The sequence below is a fragment of the Marmota marmota genome, unplaced genomic scaffold (assembly GCF_001458135.2).
Source record: "Marmota marmota marmota unplaced genomic scaffold, marMar, whole genome shotgun sequence".
Lineage (NCBI taxonomy): Eukaryota > Metazoa > Chordata > Mammalia > Rodentia > Sciuridae > Marmota > Marmota marmota.
In genome coordinates this window covers 4,991,913-5,016,083 of record NW_025999962.1, presented here as the reverse complement: position 1 = coordinate 5,016,083, position 24,171 = coordinate 4,991,913, and the positions used below count along the sequence as shown (strand labels likewise).

The 24,171-nt window shown below is 56.1% G+C and overlaps 1 protein-coding gene across 8 annotated transcripts in view; it reads right to left on the bottom strand.

Moving 5' to 3' along the window:
- Positions 1-889: 889 nt before the first annotated feature.
- The window catches only part of Pacsin2 (protein kinase C and casein kinase substrate in neurons 2), a 62,362-nt gene continuing 39,080 nt past the window's right edge, over positions 890-24,171 (bottom strand). For 3 of the 8 annotated variants that reach the window (XM_048803037.1, XM_048803038.1, XM_048803036.1), the window contains exons 3-12: positions 19,622-19,778; positions 17,623-17,858; positions 16,281-16,436; positions 12,439-12,614; positions 10,248-10,368; positions 8,904-8,909; positions 7,914-8,035; positions 5,573-5,713; positions 4,834-5,030; positions 890-2,534 (exon numbers count right to left, since the gene is read on the bottom strand). In XM_048803037.1, the coding sequence (XP_048658994.1) occupies positions 2,422-2,534; positions 4,834-5,030; positions 5,573-5,713; positions 7,914-8,035; positions 8,904-8,909; positions 10,248-10,368; positions 12,439-12,614; positions 16,281-16,436; positions 17,623-17,858; positions 19,622-19,778 (1,425 nt within the window). In that variant the 3' untranslated portion in view covers positions 890-2,421. The remainder of the gene's footprint in view (positions 2,535-4,833; positions 5,031-5,572; positions 5,714-7,913; positions 8,036-8,903; positions 8,910-10,247; positions 10,369-12,438; positions 12,615-16,280; positions 16,437-17,622; positions 17,859-19,621; positions 19,779-24,171) is intronic. The other 5 variants (XM_048803040.1, XM_048803042.1, XM_048803039.1 and 2 more) reach the window with 5 other exon arrangements.

Here is a 24,171-nt window from a genome sequence, read left to right as displayed (position 1 = left end):
AGGCCAATCAGGGATGGCAGAGTCCCAGCCCCCACCTGAGTGCCCGTCAGAATTAGGACAATGATGCCTCCTGAGTGCCCGTGGACTCCCCCTTACCCAAACCCTCCAAGGGGGAAGGCCAACATCCTTCTGCCTGGGAACAGAGGCCCGGAGAAGAGGTGGGCTTCCCAAGTTTGCCCCTAAGAGCAGAGCAGGACAGGGCAGTAGGCCTAGGCACCACCACATGTCCATGCGCGGTGGGGTGGCCGTAAGAATGGGTCTAGCACGGGGCAGAGGTGCCACCTGCTGCCCCCCTTTAGGTGGCTCCTCTGGGAGAGCCCCATGGCCAGAGGGTTGTTTGGCTGGGCAGCCTTGCAGGGCTTGGTGAGTGTGGCTGTGGCGACCCTCGCCCCTCCCCTGCCCCACTTCACACCGGTAGGTGCTGCCCAGGTCAGCCCACCTCCCCACTCTACCCAGCCCAGTGGAAGGGTGGGCCCTGGGGTTTTGCTGAGCGCCTCAGCCCTCCTGGGGCAGATCTGGCCCTGGGAGCTTCTGCTGTTCCTCTGTAAAATGGAACAGGGACTCAGTCCCACCATGGGGCTGTTTGAGGACCTGTTTGCAGAAGATATAAATACAAAGTGGAGCACAAGGACCAACGCACAGTAGGTGCTCAGGAAAAGATGTTCTGAGGACAGCTATGGGGGGGCGAGTGATAACTGGCCTTGCTGCTGTGAGGGCCTGTGGAGAGGTAAATGCTAGGCAGATGCCCACCCCAACCTCTGGTTTGTCGGGGGCAGTGGAACACCCCTTGGGCAGAGGCCCTGTGCCCTGGATCTGGTCCAGTTCCAAAGCCAATGACCCTGGGAAAACCACTGACGCAAGCGGGAGGTAGATGCACAGCAGAGGCCTCTGGGAAGCATGAGATCGACTGTTTATTGATTTTGCTCTAAAATACTGTACATTTAAAGGAACTCCTAAAAATCAAAGACAACAGTTTTTGGTAACTCTGCAGCACAGGCACAAGGGTTTCTGCTGGGAAGCTGCGTGACACACAGACGCACCCACTTTCCAAGCAAGACCCGCGCTGGCTGTGAACACTGAGCAAGTGCACAGCTTGCTGGGCCGCTCAGGCAGCAAGACCAAGGCCCTCCTGCACCTTCCCCTCCGCCCACCACTGGGACTTCGAAGGGAACTGTGCACTGGGTGAGACCCAGCCTCCCTTAGCTCCTGAGAAACATACAGCTCTGCACAGCCTGCAAGTCCAACCGGCTCTGTGGCAGAGCCTGCACAGCATCCTGCAGGGAGGCGGAACTGGGGCCTGTCAAGGCGCTGGAGCCACAGTTGGCCAGTGAGGACAGCCTCAGCCAGAGGCCAGGGCCGCCTCAGAGTCCAGAGGAGGTCCAGCCAGCCAGTCAGCCACACCCCAGGTGGTCACCTCAGGCTTCAAGCAGTTTACAATGACACCCACGTTCAGAAGCTATTAAACCTCATTTAAACACTAGGTGAACTCTTTAGATTCTCTGAATATCAAATAATATATACAGATATACAGCAAGACATGGCAGTCCAATATAAAGCATCTTAATCTACATATGCATCTGCCTGAAAAGCTAACCTTTTAATGTTTTAACCTTCCCAATCACTGATAGAATGTTAATTTGTACAAGAGTAAAGTTTTAAGCAACAGAATGAAAATAATTTTTAAATATGGCGACTCTGGGGAGTTCTTCAAAAGGTTCTCTCTGCAGTGCGCACTCTGTATTGAAACCTCACCACGCATGCCCCCCACCTTTCTGCCAGGTCTCTGCCAAGGGCACTCCCTGTCGCAGGACTGTGGTCCTGCACCTGCCCAGGAAGAGGTCTGGCTGATGAGCAGCATGGCATGGAAATGGAGGTACTGTGTCCTTGAGAACAGAACGGTGCGGCTCAGTCTCACCATCACTTATGTACAAATGAATGGAAGAACAGGTGTATAAAAAAGTATAACTGTACATAGCCTTTAAATTAAAAACCTCAAAATCTTTACTCAGAAATTGGCATGTAAGTTTGTTCATTAAACTTACAGTTATGGGACTCATCAGGGAAAATAATCAGTGGAACAAGAATCAGTGTAACCACCATTGACTTGGAGGAGGCGAGGTCAAGAATAGACAGATCCATGATAAGCCAACAGAGCTAGCGGGCAGGGAGGGGCCTGGCTCTCCATGCTGCATCTGCCTGTGCCCAGTCCTCCCCAGATGCACTTGGAAAGGGGCTGAGTCCCAGGGGAAACGATCAGCTTGTCTGCCTTCAAAGGACACCAGGAGGCCAAGAAACCATCTTTTGCAGGTGGGGTGGATGCCACATGGCTGCTGGGGCACCCGAGGTGCTGCTGCCCAGGCCTAGGCTAGCGGAGCTCAGGGCCAGCCATTTCCATCCCTCCACCAGCCTGCTCACAGCCTGTCACTGGATGGCCTCGACGTAGTTGGCTGGGTACAGGCCAACTTGCCCGCTGTCCAAGCGTCCTTTGCACCAGCCCTGCTCATCCTCGTCCTCTATCTTCGTCAGCTCATCTCCTGCAAAACAAAGAGGGAGTGGTCTTAGAGGGTGGGTGACACTGACCTGATACCGGCTGCAGGAGAGCTTGTGAAGGGTGCTTCTGGGTGGAGGGGCAGTGGGCCTGGTTATTTCTCTAATGTTTCTTTAGTCCCAGGAGCCCAGGATCTAAAGAAAACAGCTCTCACATAGTGACCCTGCAGCACCCGGCTCTTAGTTGCTATAATAATCCCCAAAGATGCTGCAGAGCCGAATACTACCAGCCTGGCCTCTGCCTTCCTGCCAGTCCCCTGTTCCTCACAGTCCAGGCTCTCAATGGTGAATCCCTTCCTGAATCCCAGACAGCCAGCTCTTCCTATCTCATCTAGCTCTTGAGGCCATGGTCTCTGGGTCTCTGTTGATCGCTGTCCTTGCCACTTTCCAGGTTATGGGAGGCCAGAGATCATGTATGACTCAGACCTGTCATTCCCTCCCTAGCACCTGGCTCGTGCAAGATGACATCTGTCAATCCTCCTCTACATGCTGAGATGGAAGTCACAGGCTTCATTCTGGAACCTCCCTGTGGCTCTGTGCATTAGTGTGGCTTCACTTATCTTTTGTTTATTCCAACCTGAAGAAGCCCCAGCTCCAGGCCCAGCCTTGCTGGAGGGAGAGACACAGAGATGAGAGAAATGGACAGAGCCCAGCTCAGAGAGATGGGGAATAAGGTCCATGGTGTGGCGATGGGAGCTGGGATGGGAGGTGGCACTGGGGCAGAGTCCCAGGTCCCATGTTTGCCAGCTAGGGCAAGCAGAGCAGCCTGGACCCCAGGTGTCATCAGCTGCAAGCAGTGGGTGGAAAGCTCAAGCTGGGGCTGCCGTCTGCCGTCATGTGCAGCTCCTGTTCTCGGGGTATCTGCTGTCTGTGGAGGGAAGGTGCCGTGCGCCCATGCACTCAACACGCAGGGCCCGGGAGGTAGTGAGGCTGGTGCTGACTGTGCTCTCGAACTCCCACTGCCCTGCCACCCCTGCAGCAGGGCTCCCACAAAATGGGCTGGAAATACGTGAGTCTGTGTCCACAATGAGCTGCCAGCTTCCCCTGCCCCTCCGGCCTACGGTCCAGCCCTCACAGCGGCTGCACTTAGAGGCAGCTGCCCAGCTCCAGCTGCTCCCCATGTCCATGCAGAGGCTGCTGGAGGGTGATGCTGCACGGGGCGGACAGAACCCAGGTAGGGCACTGCTTTCCATGGTAAAAAAAAGCAAAACCACAAGAGATGGGCAGGAAAGCGAAGGAGTGCGGCTGGTGGCTAGAGAACACTCATTCCCATCAGCGTTTCTTTTTTGACAATTTACTCACAGCTGGAGGACACATTTGAAATCTATAAAACTGCTGCCAAGTCCAATACGTACAGTGCAAAAATGATTAGAAGTTAAAAGTAAATAAAACAACAAAGTAGTGAGTGACCACAAGGATCACTGAAATCAGAAAAGTGGATGAAGATGGCTTAAAGGTACATAAAACACTTCTAGGGTCAGGCACGCGACTACCTGGTGGTAGAACACTTGACTAACACGTGCAGGACCTGGGTTAGGTTCCCAGCACCACAGGAAAGAAAAATCTACAGCAGGCCAGAGATGCCTGATGACCAGTGCTGGGCACAGGCGTTTGGGGCAGCTGGCTGGCCTTACTGAGCGCCCCGGGGAAGGAGGGTCAGGAGCCTGGCTGTTAGGGGAGGGGACGGGCACCTAGCCTCTCCACAGGTGGGGCCTGAGGGGCACACACCCCGCCCTGCTGCTGAGCTCCAGCCTGGCCTCCCTCTTCTTGGAGGGGTGGCTCTGGCTTTAGGGAGGTGCAGGGCAAGGGAAGGAACCTCCTGGGCGGGCTCTGAGGGAGTGCTCACCAAACCCAGGCCCATTTTGGTGAAATGCTGCCAGCATTAAAGAGAGCAGGATGGAAAACGTGCAGCAGAGCACACGCGAACAGGGCCCCGACTGCCCGTGGCAAGGAGCGCGCACCATGGCTGCAGAGGGGTGATGATGGGGTCAGAGACCCCTCTGGGTTTTGGGCAAAGCCTGGCAGCTGGGGCCTGGGGAGACGAGGCTTCCCTCAGGGCCTGTGGGCTGCTGTGCTGCGCAGAGGGAGCGAGGCCTGCTGCTCAGGCCAGTAGCGGGTCCGGCATGACTAGCCAGTGGCCAGCAAGGGCGGGCCTCCTGGGAGAGAAACGAAGGCACTTGGCTGTCTTCTGAGATTTGGCACCCAGCAGGGACAGAGGGGAGGCCGCAGGGAGGATCCGCACCCAGCGGGGACGGAGGGGAGGCGGCAGGGAGGACCAGCACCCACCAGCCTTGAAGCTCAGCTCGTCGTGCTCCTGACCCTCGTAGTCATAGAGCGCCCGGACTCGCACTTCTGTCCCTGAGGTGGTGTCCTCGTCAAACGGGTTGGAGTCCCCGTTGGCATCCGTGGAAGAGAAGGGGTTGTTGGACTCGTCATCGGACCAGTCAGTGGGGTAGCTCTGGGTCTTCTCATAGCTGCTCACGCTGTAACAGAGGTGGCCACAGGGCCCTCAGCATGGGGATGGCAAAGGACTGAGGCCCCCACCCAGGGCCTCTGCCCCTTGGGCTGAGGGCTCCTCAGGGGGCACAGCTCCCTCTGGCGTACTAGCCTGGGTGGAGCCAGATCCCTGTGAGAATTCATGCCCTTCGCACTCGTCCTGAGCCCCCAACAGTGGGACCAGAGACGCCCCACATCAGTGGCTGCAGAGGCAGACTTGGGCCTGTTCCAGCAGGTCCCCAGCACAGCCTGTGTTCCTGTGGCAGTGGTGCCAGGGCCTTGAAGGGTTAATGCAGGATGAGAAAAAGCAACCAAAGAGCGTTAGCTGTGCCCTCCCCAGAAGTGGAGAAGCCAGAGACCGTCCACGGCCAGCAGGGGCCTGGCGTGCAGAGCGGCAGGCGCCCACCTCCTGCAGGCCTCATGCATTGCTGGAGTGCCGAGCAGCGGAGACCCCGAGAGAACCTTGACAGAGAGAAAGGGAGACAGAGCGAGCGAGGCGGAGACCAGAGGGAGACGTGTGTTCACCAACTTTTTGGCCTTAGTGTCCTCCTTCTCACTGACGGTGCTGCCCGTGTCGTCCTCGTCCTCAAAGGGGTTGTAGCTGGACTGTGACTGCGCAGACTGGGCGGGGTTGTTCAGGACACTAAGGTTGCTATGGGGAGAGACAGAGCTTTCAGGGACCCCAGCTGGGGCCTGCCAAGGGTCCTGATGACTCCCAGCGACAGGATCACAGCGCAGCCCTTCCAGGACAAACTAGTTCCTCGTACAGAGGAGGAGGAATATGTCATGTGGACAAAAATGGTTATTTTAGCAAAACACGCGGTCAAACCTCAGCTGTTCAAAACACTTCAAGAGTCTAGAGACAACCGGATGCCCACCTTCCTTCCTTCCACCTGGAAGCATCGATGTGCAGAGGCCCTAGGGGTGGGGGGCAATGGGCCACAGCTGGCATCTGACTTGCTCTTGGCTCGGGGCTTCTCCACATTCTTCCCCTCCCCCTGTTCCCACATGGGGCCAATCCAAAGGGGCAGAGTCAGTGGGCCTTCCTGGGAGGACGACAGCCTGGCAGGGGCCATTCTGAGCTCTCCAGCTCTCCAGCCCCAGATCACACCGATGGTTCCTGAGCTCTGCGTGCTGTGTGGTCAGGGCTTTTCAGAGGCCTCCTCCTTTCACTACTAAAAGGCTTAGCGGCAGCTTCCTGGTTCTCTTGGGGCTGGAGCTTCCAGAGTCAGGACCAAAGGCTCCTCTGCAACCCTTTCCAGGAAGCGCGAAGGGTCTCTCTAGTGTTGTGGGAGACGATCCGCTCTCACAACTCTATCTGCTCTTCTGTGTGACAGGCCCAGCGTGGGGACCAGAGAGACTGGAAGTGAGGGGGGTGAGATGAAGAGGCTGCAGGGTGCTAAGCACTGGGTGGGCTGGGCTGGGCCTCAGCGGTAGAGCGCTTGCCCAACAAGTGCGAGGCCCTGGGTTCCATCCTCAGCACCACATAAAAATAAATAAATAAAACAAGGGTATTGTGTCCATCTAGGACTAAAAGAAATTCAACTAAAAAAAAAAAAAAAATGGTGGTGGATGACCACCAAATAACTCTGGGCTGACGTCCTGCCCCTCTACTGCGCAACACTGCTTTTGGGAACAGGAACTCGTCTGAGCATCCATCATCCCACAGCTGGGAAAGGGAGGTAAGGAAATACCTCGGATGCCACCGAATGGCCTGAATGGCAGCCACTGCCTCATGGGGTCCAGTCTGGCATGGAGCACGGGACGGCGGCTCTCCTTGGCACCTTTCTCTGCAGACTCTTCTGGGGGCTTGACGCCAGCACCCACATTGGTACAGTGTCTCTGGCCAGCCAGGAGCCTGCGGGCCTCCTTCCTACCCTCTGCCCCAGCACACAGGGCAGGCCTGCTCTCTAGCCAGTGCTCACTGCCGAGCCCATCTGCCCAGACCACGTGCACAGCGGCTGAGCGAAGACCAGCCACATCTGCTGGGAGCCTGTGGGCACAGTGCCCAGGGCGACAGGCGGGCCACGTGCCTGGCTGAGTCTTCCTGGGAAGACCCAGTCACAAGGTGACTAAGTGTTACAGAGTGGCCTCTGGGCAAGTCCTGCAATAGGCCTTCTATAGCACACACGCTTTCCAGAAGCATCTAACAACTGTGCAGCCAACTCTCTTTCTTTCTTTTTGGTACTGGGATTGAACCCAGGGTCACTCAACCACTGAGCCCCATCCCCAGCCCCTTTTTATTTTTATTTTTTAGAGACAGGGTTTCACCGAGTTGCTTATTGCCTCACTTTTGCTGAGACTGGCTTTGAACTACTCATGATCCTCCTGCCTCAGCCTTATGGGCACTGGGATTACAGGCCACAGCGCCTGGCCTAAACAACTAATTTTTAGAAAAAAACCTGACCCAGGAATAACCAATGTTGTCAGCAAGAAGGTAGTTTAAAAAGGGGACACTAGAGGGTCCCCTGCCGCTCCCTCAACTGGCACCTGTACAGAGCGTGGGAAGGAAACATCCACCCTGACAGCCCCTGACCTGCTGGAGGACTCGAGCATGCGCTACCTCTACCTGCCACGTCCACATACGGCCGTTCCCTGGGGACATGAACGCCCAGTTCTTCCCTGTGAACTTTCAGCAGCTCCAGCACCAGGCAGCAAGACAATCTTATTGAGATACTGCCCAGTCCTCAGGAGCCAGGGGGGCTTCAGGAAAGATGTCTGGGGGTGGAGGACCCTTCCTCTAGGGTCCCTCTACCACCAAGGACTCCTTCAGCTGAACAAGCTGGTGCCACCGAGGGACCAGGCAGATGGCCCAGGAGATCCCTCCCACAGGTGGCCTCTTGTGGACTGAGCCCGTTCCTGGCACTCACCTGCTGGGCTTGCTCTGCATAGACTGGTCGCCTGTCTGGTTGATGCCTGTCAGGGTGATGCCATCAGCGGCCTTCTTCTTCTCCCTCCGGCTGAGAGTTCGATTCAGATCTGCAGACCAGTCCTGGGCATCAGGGGTCAGGGAGAGAACCAGTCAGAGGTCTAAACATCTATCTAGCAGGACAGTGATCAGCCCTGTGCATCAGTGACATCTGCCATTATGGCTGCCGGCCTCCCTTGTGACCTCCCTCGTGATCTCGGGATCCCCAGCACCCACCTGTGGGCCAAGCGACCTGAGCCCATCCTTACTGTTTACAGGGCTTGGAGGTCGGCACCCTATAACCACAGGGCCTAGCCCACCTCCTGGGACGAGCACACTTGTCCCGACACAGGAGTGGGGTGCAGACGGAGCCAGGGCTGACTCGAGTACCCAGCCCCGGCACTTCCCACTCCTTCCTGCACCAGTCTTTCAGCTTCTGGTCGGCCTTGCCAGGTGTCCCAAGCCTCCCAGGGATGTAGGGAGCCAGTGCTCTGGGGACCTGACTGGGACACATGGCCTTGTCCTGAGGTGCCGAGGAGCCTTCCCACTTACACACTAACTTCTGCAGAGGTCTGAGCAACCCTGCCAAGTGGGGACATTCAACCCTGCACTGCAAACAAGACCAAGGCTGACTACGGCACGACAAAGGGGGCAGCCCAGTGGGCTACCTTGTTTATTAATTACTCTCCTAACCAAATGCTCAGCTGGAACCTCACTGTTCCTTACAGAGACCTCTGAATATAAGCCCATCTTGCCTGGGTGGCTTCCAAAGGCTGATGGGATTGGCATCAAGTGATTTTGGAAGGAGGGCCAGCAGCTAACAGCCCTGACACAAAGGGGCATCAATTGTTCTGCCACAGAGCTGGGGTACCCCCCGCCCCCAGGGTCGAGCTGGGTGAGACACACCACAGGGGGTTGGGCAAGCCATGAGTTAGTCATAAATCAGACTTACTTCATCCTGGTGGCATGAAAAGCAAAAGCAAATAACTTCATTAGAGAAAGGAAAAGCAGTCTGGTGCCAGTGGCAGATGTGTGCCCAGAGAGCACGGGGACAGGGAACCCACAGGCTCTGGCCAGGACACCTCTCCAGGGAGACAGTCGGTCAGATATTCCTCCCTCAGTTCCCCTCTTGATATTAACGGGCATCTCCGAGGGACACAGAAGAATCCCACTGTTGTTGCTTCCAACAACAGTGTCCCAGGCCACTGGAGGAGCAGCACCACTGTGGGCTGAATGCCAAACAGTGCCCAGACTCCAGCTCACACCTCCTCCCAGGAGGCTGTCAGGGGAGGGGAGACTGCCTGTCCCGTCCAGGGCCACCTGCACTCGAGGGCTGGCCCCTACTAACCCCAAAGCCTCCTAGAAGGGGCACAGCCTGCTCTGCAGCCTCTGCTGGGCAGGTGGGAAGAGCTCAGCCCCAGGGGCCCCACCCTGGCACTTGGAGATACCGTGTGAAAGTCCAGAGAATAGAAGCACAGGGTGAGGTCGGACCCTAGTGCAGACTGAGAAGGGACCGTGTGTGGTGGCCCTGGCTTTTCCAAGGGCCATGGGGGAGGTGGCTTTTGGCATTCTCCAGTGCCAACATTCAGGGACCAGAGTCGAGCCCATAACCCAGCAGGACCAGGTCACCGCCCCACCACCCCAGGTTGTCATTCCCATCTCACATTCAGGAAACTGAGCCACATGAGGGCAAGTGGCTCACTCACCCCACGGCTGCAACACGGTGAGGCAGGAGCCAAGCGAGTCAGAGAGCCTCCCAGTGCACAGGGACGTGGCTGACACCATGGGCTAGGCCTGCCACAAGGAGGGGCTCGCCCTCTTTCAGGGAACGGGGTGGCAGGACTTCTGGCCACTGCCTTCTATGCAACCATCACCCAAGTTCCCCAGGCCCTGGGGTTTGTGATGTAAAGACCCTGGAAGGCTCAGCCCACAGACGGGAGGCTAGGAGAGGGAGGGTGCCCACTGCAGGGAGGCCAGGGGACACTGTGGCTGCTGCCCTCCCAGCCAACCCTGGAGGAAGGGGCAGGACAGGAGGTCCCCTATGTCCTTGCAGCTGTGGGAACAGCAGCAGGAAGGGAGTGCCAGTGGTCAGCAAGTGACAGTCAATGTCCCTACCTTGCACTATCCCTAGAGACTCAGAAGGTCTTCAGTATTGCCTGGGGCACCTGGGACCAAACCTGGTCCATACCATAGCCACCCAAGAAGGCTGCCTAATAACCAGGACTAATGCTGACAGAGTCTGGCCATGGGTCCAGGTCCCCTCCTTGGAGGATGGGGTAACGCAGCCTCCTCTTACCTCAAACTGTGGCCAGTTCATGGCCATGCCAGGCCCGTGATTGGCTCGGAACCACCTCAGGTCCTCCACTGCATCAGCAGCTTTGATGCTCTGTTCCAAGTCCCGGTAAATGGTTTTGTAACTAAATCAGAGAAAGCAGCACGGTGCTGTGGGACATGGGGCCGGCCACCACTCTCCCACCCAGTGCCAGCTGCAGCAGGCCCCCAGGTCTCGTAGCCAGCATGAGTCGATTTCCCAGTGGTTCAGGAGTGCTCTCCCTGGTAGGCGAAGGCTGCTGGCTGTCACATGCACAGATGGGGACAACCACCCACCACAGCTTGCTTCCAACAAATGACGGTGGATCAGAGCAGAAGGCAGGCAGTGAGCCTCGCTCCGGGTCAGATGGCACTCATGGGCTGTGCGGGCACCACTGTGCGGTTGCACTGGGGCACATTGAGGGGAGGGAGAGGCAACTGGAGAGTGCCAAAAGCCCCCCTCCCCCATGGCCCTCAGAAAGCTGGTGGTTAGCAGAGTGCAAAGACAGTCCAGTCTGAAGGCCGCTTGAGAGGCAGGACATGCCCACTGCACCGTGGGGCCTTGCTCTGGTCACTCCAGGAAGCAAGAGCCAGGGTCAGAGCTGGAGCTGGTATTTTCACTCATAATCTGCGTCGCTGGCAAGTCAGCCCCCTTCTCTGGGCCTTCATTTCCTCTGTTAAGCAGGCATGTCGCCCTCTGTTAAGGATTGAGTTTGTCCTCTAATAAAGACACACTGGAGTCCTAGTCCCAGGATCTCTAAATTTGACCTGATTGAAAACAGGGTCTTACTAGATGTAAGCAAGTTCAAACGAGAACATTAAGACCCCCAATAAGGGCTGGGCTTGGCGGCCCACACCTGTAATCCCAGCTGCTTGGGGGAGCAGTGGCAGGAGGACTGCGAGTTCAAAGCCACCTCAGCAACTCAGTGAGGCCCTGTCTCTAAATAAAATACAAAATTGGGCTGGAGATGTGGCTCAGTGGTCGAGTGCCCTTGAGTTCAATTCCCAGCTCAATCAATCAATCAATCAATAAAGACAGGTGTTCTTTTAAAAGGAGGAATTTGGATAGATACAGAAGGAAGGTGACATGATGACACAGGCATGGAGAGAAGACCAGGAGTCCTAGAGTGATGTGGTCAGAAGCTGACGAAGCTAAGGATTCTGGCAGACACCAGGAGCTGGAAGAGGTGGGAAGGATCTGCCCTGGAGGAAGTGTGGCATAACCTACACCTTGATTTTGGACTTCTGGCCTCCAGAACTGTCAGGTGACAAACATCTCCAGTTTTCAAGCCACCAAAATTTTGGAACTGTTACAGCAGCCCTAGGATGCAACTGGCCACCTCACCCAGTGGCTTGGAAGACAGGGAGTCAAGATGCACACACCTGGCTGCAGTCTGAGGTTAATCACATATGAGGCAGAGGTGACCCCACATGCAGAGAGAAGGACACACCCACTCCCCTGGCCTGACAGGTCATTAACCCTTATCCACCATGTCCTTATCAACAAGACAGGGACAGTGCTGTGTACTTTTCAAGGATGTCATGAAGATTAATTGCATGGTGGCAGGTTGGCTATACAATAATTGTTGTTTTTCTTTTTTTTAAAATGAAGAAGATAACAAGGAGAATATAATTTCCTATAAACAGATCTTGACCTCTGATTTCTCTCTTAATGGCTCTGTTAGATGAATGACAAAAGTAGAACTCTTTCAATGCCCCAGGAAGTCTGGAGTTCTGACCAAAGACAAGGAGGGCCCAGGAGAGACGTCATAGATCCTGTGTCAGAGTTCAGAACCAAGCCTTGAGGGGTCTGAGCCTCCCCCAGGAGGTCTAGGACCCCTGTGAAGGGGAGTAGACAGCAAGGGTGAGAGGACCTCATGAGGGACTTCAGCCTGAACCTGTCCAGAGACAGGGGACGCCCAGCCTGGAAAACATGGGACTCACGTCCAGGGGCAAATCAGACCCCCAGCTGCGGCTGATCACAGCTATGGCCCCTTCCTGCCCAGAAGCGCAAGGTGCTGGCTGGCAGTGCTGCAGAGGGGCTTGGCACGAGGGACCCTGGGCTCAGGGCTGCAGTGGGAGTCCTCTGGCTGACACTGCCCCCAGGCCTGCAGCACAGCACCCGAGTTCCGCTCCCCAGCAACTCCCCTGTCTTTTCCAGCAGAAGGGAAACTTACCCAGCCACGTTTGACAGGTCCAGGTGCTTCTGAACCTCTAGCATAACCTCCCGGAAGAAGCGCAGCCGCTTCTCCTCAAACTGCTGGCACTGCTCGAACACCTGCTCCATGTTCTCCATGTACTGGGGAGTGCCCTGGTCCAGCTCCTTCAGGGCCTTCTCATACTTCTCTTTGGTCTAAATGAAAACCCAGGCACAAGAAGATGTTCATTTCCTTTCCATTCACCCCACCTGCTGGGTAGCTTCTCAGGCCCCCAGGATTTCAAACCCAAAGGGCAGGAGCTCTCAGACGGATTTCAAGCTCAAGTCCCAGTCGCCCTGCTTCTGTGCACCTGCCCTGCTTCTCACTGGAGTGAGGCCCAGGCAGACAGACACAGGCAAAGCAGGGGTCACTCCAGAGCTCAGTGTGCATGATGCCACCCGTGCCACACACCTGTCCTTTTTGCCTTTGGGAAGGGCCACCCTGCAGCCTTGGCCCTGGTGCCCAGCAGCAATGGCTCAGTGAGTCACCACAGAAACAAAGTCATAGCTCTAAGTGCCACAGAGGGCTGGGGCTGAACCCCAGAGCTCTTTTGTTTTCCTGGAGCCTTACTTTCCTTAGCAAAAAATGGGCACACTCCCCACCTCACAGTGTTCTGAGTGCAAACAACAGGCGCAAAGGCGGTGAAGCAGGCACTTGCAAGGTCTCATCCCTTGTCCCCCACACCGCTGCTCTTTTCCAGACGGTCCTGAGAAGGGGTTTCATCCTTATCTCAAGAGCACCCAGGGACAGCTAGAAAACATGTGAGGCTCCTGCCTGGCAGGCAGGTGTTTGGGGATAGTGGCTTCGTCCACAGACTCCACACTCTCCCCACCACATCATGCTGGCCCACTGCTCTGCTGGCCAGGGCATTTTGCTTTCTGGTGGCAGCCCCCTGGCATGAAGGGAGGCATAGCAGGGCTGGGGCCATCTCTCTCCTGCAGGGTTCTCCACCATGAGACCCTGAGAAACAAGGGGGTAGCCAGGGGCTCCACCTGGGAACTTTGCTTTGGTCTCCCTTGTTCATGTGTGGGGCCTTCTGGGGAAGGACCGAGTCCCTCCCAAGCCTGAAGGCCTCTGAGGCACCTTCTCTGCTCCCCCAGGATGCTGAGTCTGCTCTGCCAGCCTTGCCCATCCTGCTCCCTTCCCAGTCACCCTTTGCTGATTCAGGGGCTGGGATAGCCCTCTGTATTCCGAAGAGAACCCAGGAGTAGTCTACCTGTAAGCTACATCCCCAGCCCTTTTTAAATTTTGAAATGGGGTCTAAGTTGCCCAGGCTCGCCTCAAATTTGCAATCTTCCCGCCTCAGCCTCCCAGTAGCTGGGATTAGAGGTGTGCACCACCATGTCTAGCAGAGGTCCCTCTTCTTGAAGCCTGTCCCCATCGTCTGGGGGGAGGTCCCACCCATCCCCTGGGGCCTGCTCCTCCCTGGCCCCTCTCCTGGCATCTGTGGTTCCTCATTTCTGTCCTGAGCTCTCAAAGGTGGCCATGCGTGGGTCCTCCAAGAGTACAGGAGAAGGTCATCCCTGCCAGGGCTGGGGGATGCTCAGCAGGAAGACACAGGACACACAGGGCAGTGGGCTCAAGCACCCAGGTTGTGGGGCAGGAGCTAGAAACAGGTGGCTTCCCGGGAGCCCCTGGAGTGCAGTCGGTGCTCCCACCCCTGGACTTGGCCTGCCCCCAGGCTGTGCTGATGGTGCTGAGCCCCGCTTCTCCCCCAGCGCAGCCCATGTGCTAAGCTGGGTCCTCATTATTCAGGAGACCTACAGTCAGAGCTTGCAGGAAGTTCCCAGTGGAACTGCATGGAGAGGCAGACCTCGCCCTCTGGGGCACTGGAGTATTCTGGCACCAAACGCAAGAGCTTCCTCTCTGATGGACATTGCCCAATGCAATCTCTGCCTGGCCGCTACACAAACCCAAGTCCTTGTGCAACCAGTCAATGCTGGCGTTTTCAAGGGTCGGGGGAACTGGGCTCTCCGCAGGACTCAAAGGCTATAAGAACCTCCAAGGCATCTGCATCACTAGCAGAACAGAGGTGGGGAGGCCCCAGGAGGAAACCCCCTACAGACACTACACCTCTGTTGTGCAGAAGCATGGCTTTGATGTGTCTGTGAAACATGAAAGCACCCCACAACCGATCCACAAGAGGCGGCTCCGTCTTCTTCCAGGCGCCCTCGAGCGCACCTAGTTCCATTCTGGCCAGGGTGGAGCGCTCCTTGGCTTGTTTCTTCCTTTCTTCCTGGCCCCTTCCCTTTTATTTCTCTTTCTTTCTTTGCCTTCTTTCCTTTTCTCTCCTTCCTCCCTCCCTCCCTCCCTCTCTCCCTCCCCCCCACTCTCTGGAGGGTACCAGGGATTGAACTCAAGGGCCCTCGACCCCTGAGCCACACCCCCAGCCCTATTTTGTATTTATTTAGAGATAGGGTCTCACTGAGTGGCTTAGGGGCTTGCTAAATTGCTGAGGCTGGCTTTGAACTCGTGATCCTCCTGCCTCAGCCTCCAGAGCCATGGGGATTACAGGCGTGTACCATGGTGCCTGGTGGGTTGTTTCATCCCCAAGCCCTTTTTCATATTTTATTTAGAGACAGGGTCTCGCTAAGTTGCTTAGGGCCTTGTTAAATTGCTGAGGCTTGTTTTGAATTTGTGATCCTCCTATCTCAGCCTCCCAAGACGCTGGGATTACAGGCGTGTGCCAGCGTACCCTGCTCCTTGACTTAAAACCTAGGGGCACCCCCCACATCCAGCATGTAGGCCCAGGTCCCTCATTTAATCCCACAGGGAGGCACCTGGAGTGCTTCAAAACCCCCTAATTCCTGGCCCCACCCCAGCAATGGAGGCCAGAGGCGCTGCTCCCCAAAGGGACTCTGACACTTGATGGACTCTCACAGGATCACGCTTCCTCCCCAGCAGGAGAATAGTGTGGAAAGGCACTGGCCCCGGGGTCAAAACCCCTGCTCCTGAGCCACTGGGCAACATATGACTTCAACTCTGGCCTTGGCTGCCTCTCTCACAATGCACGTGTGCCACTACCCAATCCACAGGGCATGGTGGCGCTCGACGCAGGCCTGGGAATCAGCCCCCGACTCCTGCTGCTCCGTGTAGCCTCCAGTTCTGTCTGTGGAGCGCAGCCCTCTCTAGCTCCAGCCCATCTGCTCCTGCAAAGCCAGGTCTGGCCAGACCCCTGAGACAGCTTGTCAGCAGGGCGTCCTCCAGCCAGCTCCTCACCACAGAGCAGAGGAAGGGGGACATGGACAAGGGGCCGGCCCCTCACTTACAAGAAATTTCAAAATTACAACATGCTGCTTAGTTTTTAGACTCCTGTGATTCCGGGACCTTCCAGGAAGAATTGCTCCCAGGATCTGTGGGGCACTTCACTTTACAGAGCACTTTCACAAAATCATCTCCTGTCATCTCCTCACTCACCCCCGGAGGCACAAGTTTCTTTTATAGGGAAACAGAAGCATGCCCAGGATTTCAAATTGCCTGGGCACTGACTGTCTCCTCATCAAAGGAGACTACCTGCTGCCCAGGCTCCCACAGCCTCTGCCATGCTCTCTCGGGCCTGGCACTGCCATGAATGCAGGACAGCTCCACCCCTCTCCCAGCCCTCAATTTCCTATGGGCTCCAAGATACACCCTCCCCCTGGGCACCTCCTTCCCTCCTGCCCAGCACTTGGCTCTGCCCCTCTCCTGGGGCAGGCACCACAGTGGAGGTAAGGTCAGTACCCAGAGGGAAGGAAGTGTTTCTCGCTGTTTATCTCTACATCCACCCAGCCAACCAAGCAATTGCAAAAGGCTTACAATGTGACAGATACAGCGCAGTTTACCTTCAGGACATCTTGCTTGCATTTTTCTACCTTGTCTTGCAATTTCTTGAGCTGCTCAGGGTTGAGGGATGGATCTGCTTTGCTGTTGGCCTCTCGGGAGATAGCCAGCTTCTCTTCCTTGCATGCTGCATGGTGGGCTTTCTTTGCTGCTTCTACCTACAAGGAGAATGAGTTCTGAAGGCCTCGTTGCTCAAAGTCCAGGATCCTCACCAGAGGTCACACAGACTTGGGCTTGTGTGTGCTGCGGAGCCAAGGCACAAGGAGGCACAGGCTCCATGCACTCTACTTCCGAAACAGGACCACCAAGAAAGCAGGCAAGAGCCAAGGAACACCAGGGGGCCGACAGACTCACAAATGGCTGGAGCAAGTCAGCTGAGCGGACATGGAGCACCAGGGAGGAGGCATGGCTATCCAAGGCCAGCGCATGCCAGTTAGGGAAGTTCCAAAGGGGCTATCTTGTGGGCGAGTAAGCGGGCTGTGTGTGTTGGGGGGGGGAGGAGGGCGCACATGCTGCCGCCCGTGATTCCACACACACTCGCATGGAGGTGTCAAAGTACGGGTCCCTGGTGTGCTCCAGAGCCCTAGGTTCACTTTAGAGGGAAAGAGGCACTCGGAGCATCGGCCTTGTGAGAGGGGAAACAGTTCCACTGTGAATGGGCCCAGGGGTGAGAAGGAAAAGAAAGATGGCTGTAAAAACCCAGAGACTGGAGGCATTTTCTGAACAATTATGAGAGGGCAGGCAGCACAGCTCCTGAGAAAAGCCACATGGAGAAGGAGGTGTGCCCAGCAGGGAGGGGGCCCAGGCTGTAGCAGGGTGCAGGGCACAGCTTCGGGCTGGGGTGGCTGAGGTCGGCCTCCAGCTAGCAGGGGCCTGAACAGACTCCGTGACCGGTTGCTCATTTTAGAAAATGGAATATCAGTACCCTTTGCAAATTTAGGAGAAAAACCCAAGCAAAAGAATAACAAAAGTCACTCCTTTCTACTAAACCAAAAGGAAGCAATCTCTCTAGCAGACAGTTCCCCAGGTCGGGGAAGTGCTGTTAGGGGTGAGAGCTCACGCTCTGAGCTCCACCACTAATATACAGTTCTGAGCCTGTTTCCAAGTCGGGCTGGTAGGGATTACATTTAAAGAATGTTCATAAAGCACTCGTGTCTGGGATCTGGGTAAATGTCAGTCACTCAGACTCTGGGCTGAGGGGTGGCTTTTCCTCTACCATCTGTGGCCTCCCATGGCTAAGGCAGCAGCACGAGCTCCTGGGAGTGTGGGCGGGAGAGAGCCCTGGTGGTGGGGTGGCCAGCAGGACAGAGGTCAAGCCAGCAGTGGCCTGCGGGAGGAAGGCACCTCTTTCAGCTTCTTGGCCCAGGGCTTCTGGGCCTTCCGGAAGCCGTCCTCCGCTTCCTTGGTCTCCTTGAAGCCTCCCATCATCTGCTTGTGAAAGGCCTCCTTCTGCCAGTTCTTGATCTTCTCGAAGTCCTCGTTCATCAGCGAGGCCTTCACTTCCAGGTGCAGCTCGCTCACCCGCTCCGCCTCAGACATGACCGCCATCCAGGCCCTCTCCACCGTTCCATACTGGGGCCCTGGCATGGGACAAGAACTGGGTTACTTGGCCGCAGCTGGTGTCGGGGATTTCCTGTCACCCTGCAGCTGTTCACATGGAAACACTGGCCCACACGCATTTCCTTTTTTTAAGGCAATGAGCTCTTTAAAAATGCAAATTTCTATACTTTGGAGGCATTAATTTGCTTAAAGATGGCCAGAGAAGGGGAGGCTTTCTGAAATGGGTCCCCTCTATCCCAGGCTGCTCTGCACCCACCACACCACCTGACGGCGGGGCTCTCAGCCAGCCCCTGGCCAGCGCTGTGGCTGTCAGCCTCCTAGGCAGGCTCCCAGCCCGGAGCAGCAGCCAGAATGCTTGTGGGATGGAGGCCCGTCTCCTTGGCAGGACCAATCCTGTCCCTGGAGGAGGAGGGAGGAGGGGAGGAAGGCGAGCAGGAGACAGGCCCAGATGGCAATCTTCGCAGTGCAGCGGGGGCTACACCACCTCAGGGGCTCCTTGCTGCTCTGGTCCACAATGCTCAGGAAGGAAACTTAATCTGGTCTGTCACTTTTGATAAGGGGACCCGGCAGGGGAAGAGCAGAGCTATGACAAAGCTGAGGGTAAAAATGAGACCCTGGCCAGGTCCTTGAGGTATTCACAGGGAGTAGCAGTGACTGGGCCAAGAAATGACAGAGGAGTGGGGTACACAACTCATGCTTGGGAACAGCAGAAGTGTGGCCCCTCTGAACCATTAATCCCTTGGGATTGCATAATGAGGGGACTGCAAAAAGGGCAGCCTGCTGTCTGAGTCACAGTGCCCTCCAGACACCCGGGCGAGGGCGGACGCTGACAGCGGTGGAAAGGCAGCAGAGGGCTACCACTGGCTGAGGGAGGTCTCCCCCGCCCAGGGCTATGTGCCTCTCTACAACCTGAGCCCCGAACCCGAGTTCTGAGCCAGCAAGCCTGCGTGTGTCCTGCAGGTGACAAGGGCTAGAACAGGGGCTATTTGCAAAGAACAGTCTGGAGTCCCCAAGGAAAGGGGACAAAAGCTCACACACCCTGTGCCAGGCTGTGCTGTAAGCCCCTTAAATGACCTGCTTCAGCATCCAGGGAAGGAACAGGCACCTGGTCAAGCAGGGCTGAACCCATGCTCAGGGGCTTGGCTTCCCTGCTTGGCTCCTCTGAGGTCAGCTGGCCCTGGGAGAGCCTACCCCAAGCACCCCCGAGAAGCTCCTCTATGCTGTGTCCCTCCTAGGAACTCAATCAAGTCCCACCCCTAGGCTGGGAAGTGGGCACCACCCTCACAGTGGCATCTGTGGACACAGATGTTGGTAGGGAGGGCAAAGGGACAAAAGTCCACCATGTGACACTGTAGTCACTCCCTTTAAGACTCGCAGCTACAAAGCCAGCCAGTTGTCACCATCTAGCCTGATCTGGGCTTAGAAATGAACAGCTCTGGTGTGAGAAAGCAAGACTGTGAGCAGAGCACCTGCAGGTGACAGGAGCTTCCTCACAAGTCAGCCCCAGCATCTGTTCCAAGCTGGCCATCAAGGCTGAGTGCCTGCAGACGACCGGTTTGGAACAGGAGGCTCAAGGGCTATTTGCAAAGAGCAGTTCAGAGTCCCCAAGGAAAAGGGACAAAAGCTCATGCAGTGGGCGAAAGGCTCCCACCAGCCCCGTGAAAATCACAGCCGCAGAAATGTAAGGTATCCTACTGCCCAGATCTTGGGAGACACAGGTTAGAGAGCATGGAGCATTCCCCAGAGCCCCAGTGAGCGCCTGGCGCAGGGCCAGCCTCCCTACCCTTCTCCACGAGCTGCTTCCACCGCCGTGCCCACTCGGTGAGCTGCTGTGCGTAGGCCTTCTCAATGCGCGCACGCTCATGCAGGCAGCTCATGAGGTCGCTGCACAGGCGGTGGCCATCGTCAATCCGCTTCACCGTCCGCTTGTAGTTCCCAACCTAGGAGACAGAGCCATGCTGTGGGGCGGCCGCCCAGCCAGCTGTTCACCTGCCAGCCCCTTGCTGCCTACAGGGCAAGCCACCAGGCCGGGCTCCCCCTCCCCACAGTCTGAAAGACACCCTGCATGCTGGACAATAGTCTCCCTGCCTGTATTACCACAGGGGGGCGCAATTCAGGAAACCAGAGCTCCTCAGTACACTGCAGCCAGGTGCTGGGCAGAAAGCCACCTGTGACCCGGGAGGGAGGCAGACGGAGGGGCCAGGGACGGCTTCCCAGACTAGGTGACTTGTAAGTAAACCTGCTCTGATGTCATTACATGCTCGATTATCACTTGCCAGTTTTAGTAATAAACGCCATTTCCCCCTTACTGAGCACCTAGCTTCAGCCAGGCACCAGACTAGGAAGTGCACACCTCCAACCACTGCCACCTGTTACCAAGTAGGAACAACCACCTCTTTTTCACAGATAAGCAAACCAGGCTGAGATCTCAAAGCTGCAGCAGCTGGGCTGGAGCTAAAGGTAGGTTTTCCAGTGGCTGCAGAAGGACAGACTCCCACAAGTTTAATTCTTATCTGCTTTGTCAAGGGCAAGGTGAGTTTTGACTGCTTATTTTACATATGAAAGGAGAAACTAGCTCATCTAAATTAGAAATAATAAAACTATAATTGAAATAACCTTAATGTGTAATTTGGGGTGAAATCAAAATATTTAATATTTCATCCTTTGAGTCACTGATCTGCAAGGGTATAGGGCAGCTGACCCTGGAGCACCCAGAGGAAATGACAAAAGCAAGGATCTATTATATTCTCATTCTTTTTTCTTCCACTGTCTTAAAAATTCTCATCCATCTTGCCTTTTCTAACAGTCTCTGCCTGGCTGACCACCAGGATGTTCTCTGTTCAGGGCCAGCCTGGAAGCTCCTAGAGGACAGGATGGACACATGCCTTTTCTGTGTGGAGTGGCCACAGCACCCCTGAGTCTCTCCCTTCCTAAGCTGGGTTAGCCAGTGGAGGAGGAGGGCTTGGGTGGGTGGGTGGGTGGCTCTGCCAGAAGGCGGGGGCGGTGGTGAGACTTTGCAGAGGAACAGCCCCTGGGCCCTGCGCACAGATGGCAAGGGGAGAGAAAAGGGCTGTGGCGCCTTGAGAAGGACTGTCCCCTGAGGCCGGCGCTCTAAACAGGCTGGGATGACCCCTGCCCAGCACAGAACCCCCACAGGTAATTTGCCTGGGCAGCTTCTCCAGAGGACCACCTGATTTCCAGCCACCCCCGCCTTGTGCCTAGTCCTTCCCTCCACAGACACCCCTCCTCCCGGGCGTGGCCTGGTGGAAACTCCTCAGCAAGGCCAGCAGCTCAGCCAGACACGGAGCTACACATGAGCTGTGGCTCCAAACTTCAGCAGGCCCTTTCCCAAGGCAAAACCAAGTGTTTTCACAACCTATTAGAAGTGTACCTACTTTTCCTAAAATGGGGCCTTGCTATCATTTTGTCACTTACAGCCGAATGAAAAAACAAACAAACCCTGATTAAACACAGCTCAGTACTGCTGAGCTGGAGGCAAGAGGAGAAAAGATAATCACAGGCCTAGGCAGCCTCCACGGTTGCCATGGAGCTGGGATGCAGAGCGGCTTCTCATCTCCTGCTGCGAGCAGTTCTCACACAGGCAGGCGCTGACCATCACAGCAGGCGGTGGGCTCTCCAAAAGCCCGGGAGGAAGGGATTTCCCCACAAGCCAAACTTTGATAGGCTCATCAGCACACAGTGCAGCTGCAGCTCCCGCTCAACTAGGAGCAGAGGACTGGGGACACCTGAGGCAGTCACAGGCGGGAAGGCTTTCTCAGCCAGTACACACTCCAGGCTTCCGTGCAAGCTGTCGGTGGTCCTGGAGGTGGCTGAGGAAACTGTGCTGGCCTTGGGGCCACCACTGGAGCCACGATGAGAGAGTGCATAGAGCCACCAAGTGGTGCACAGACCCCGCTCCTCTCTCCACTGTATGCCAACGAGGCTCATCCCAAGAACCAACAGAGGTGAGGCAAAGAACCTCACCCCCCCCACTGGTGCACAGGCCTATCCGGTAGTCAGTGACAGGTAATTGCAGTGGTACCAACCTAAGGCAGGAGGCTGACGCCTTGAGGTCAGCTCATCCGATGACGGGTAAGGACCATATGTGGTACTGGACAGCCTAACAGGCATGGTCCCTAAGCCACATGCTTGGTGTTTAATTAAACAGAAGGGGGGAGATGTTGAGAGCCATAGCCGAGTCATGAGTCCGAATGACGCATGGCATTTTTGCCAGAACGCAGTGGTTGAGAGGTGACGCCAGCAAGCCATTGAGATGATAATGGTTATGTTAAGCTGTGTATATTAGACCCCTGCTGTCCACCTCGGCCTGCTACTTTGGAGTTCTTGTGGGGATTCCTGGAGAGTTCCCATTGGTTGGGGAAGTGCCGGAGGAGGGATTTTCCGGTTGGTGGTTCCTGGAGGAGCAGCGTGGGTGGCGTTCGAGAGAATTCCCGGGGAGCGTGTGTGGAGTGTGCTGGTGGAGTTCAGAAATAAAGTTTGTTCCTGCTTCAGTGGCTCGTGATTTGTGCCCAGCCAGACTGCGGCACCGCTGACTGCACCTGGGTACCTCCACCTCACCCTGCCAGCCCAAACCAACAATGGAGCCAAGCTACTACAGTGTCACTGAGCCTAAAGGCCTCTCCCACTCTAAACTCTACTGGTTAGAAAGGGAAATGTGTCTCCAACCCCTTAAACAGTTACTTCCAAATCATTGAAACCCAGGGAGAAAAGAAAGTTCCTCTTCAGAGAAGTGGTGTCCCAATGGCCAACCCTGAAGTGTTGGATTCTCAGGAGGCAAGTACAGAGCTACTCTAACCCTGTGGACAGCCAGGAGGCTGCCCGCACCTAGGAGGGTCTACTTCCGCCACCACTCCTAACACCACATGCCAGGCTCACACACACCACTGAGGGCCCAGGTAAGAGCAAAGCTGGCGCTACAGAGGCCCCTTGGGTTCAGAAGCCCCTTGGACCCTGGCTCTGCCCTGATACCAGAGGCTTTGGATTCAACATGCTGATCAGTGCTGCTGGTCCAGTGCCAGTCAGCACCAGCGTGTGGGCACCTGGCACGGGCAGCTGGTCCCTATTCAGGAGCAGGCCACCCTGGTTGTGGAGTCTACCCTGTGGGGATGCACCCTGAACTCTACCTTTCCTTTCCCCACTAAAAGCACGACTCGATTCTCCCTAGCACTAGCAGTGAGTGAGTGCACAGGCTCAAGAGGGCTGCAAACGGGGCCCGTGGAGGGCCCAAGCCGAAACCACACCCACAGAATCCATGCTCGGGGCAGCAGCTAAAATGAACCATCTGGCTGGTTCTCAACTCTTAATGGGCAGCTAGGTGAAGGGGACTGGCACCAGCCATGCCTGCTCTACCCTGTGGTGTCCACCCTGCATGCAGTGAGCTGTCTGGAGGTCCAGTGGCTGCCTGCTAGAACTGGCCAGTTCTGCACCTGAACCCAGGCTCCTGCAGAGGACACACTGGGCTCAGCAGGGAGAGAGCTCTTGGGAGGACCTTCAGTACCTCCCTGTCCTACGCCCAGTGGTAGGCACTGGCATCACAAGCCAACAGTCCACCGTGCTCCTGCTGCGCCACAGGACAGCAGCCAAGGCCAGGTGCAGCAGGGTGCTAAAGGCTACCAAGCACACACTGATAAGCCAGCGTGGCGCTGCACACCTACAATCCCAGCTCTGCAAGTTCAAGGACAGCCTGGGTAACCCGACAAGATCTTGCTCAACATAAAACAAAACCCGCTGGGGTGCGGCTCAGCTCGGGGGTAGAGCACTTGCCCAGAAGGTGAGAGGCCCTGGGTTCATTCTCAGCACCACAACAAAAAAACAGAAAAACAGAAGGAACCCAGGGCACTGATGCTAGCTGTGGACTCTACGAGGACGGAAACTGTCCCTGTCGTATTCACCTGAGGGACATGTCCCAAGCTCAGGTCTGGCACATGGTGAGTGCTCAACTCATACAGGCTCACCTGAATGACCAAGAAGTATAAAGGAAGCCTGGAGAAAACCCAGAATCCCCATTCAAAAACCCCTTGGCTGGACAGAGGGCAGCACTGGCTGAGTTCTGCTCTAACATCAAAGTCCAAGCCAACGCCCGGCGCTGATGTTTGGATGCTGTCAGAGGCATCCAGCCACGGCTCATATGTATGTCTTCTGAACTGTAAAATCACAGAGGAATTTTCAGAAGGTTTAATTCTGTAAGTCATGAGGTCCAGAACCAGACAAATCAGGCCATGACAAAGGCAGCCCCAGAGTCTAGGAGCCCAGCACCCTTCAGGACACCACCTTACCATCTGGACCAAGGACCAAAGTGGAGACATTCACCTA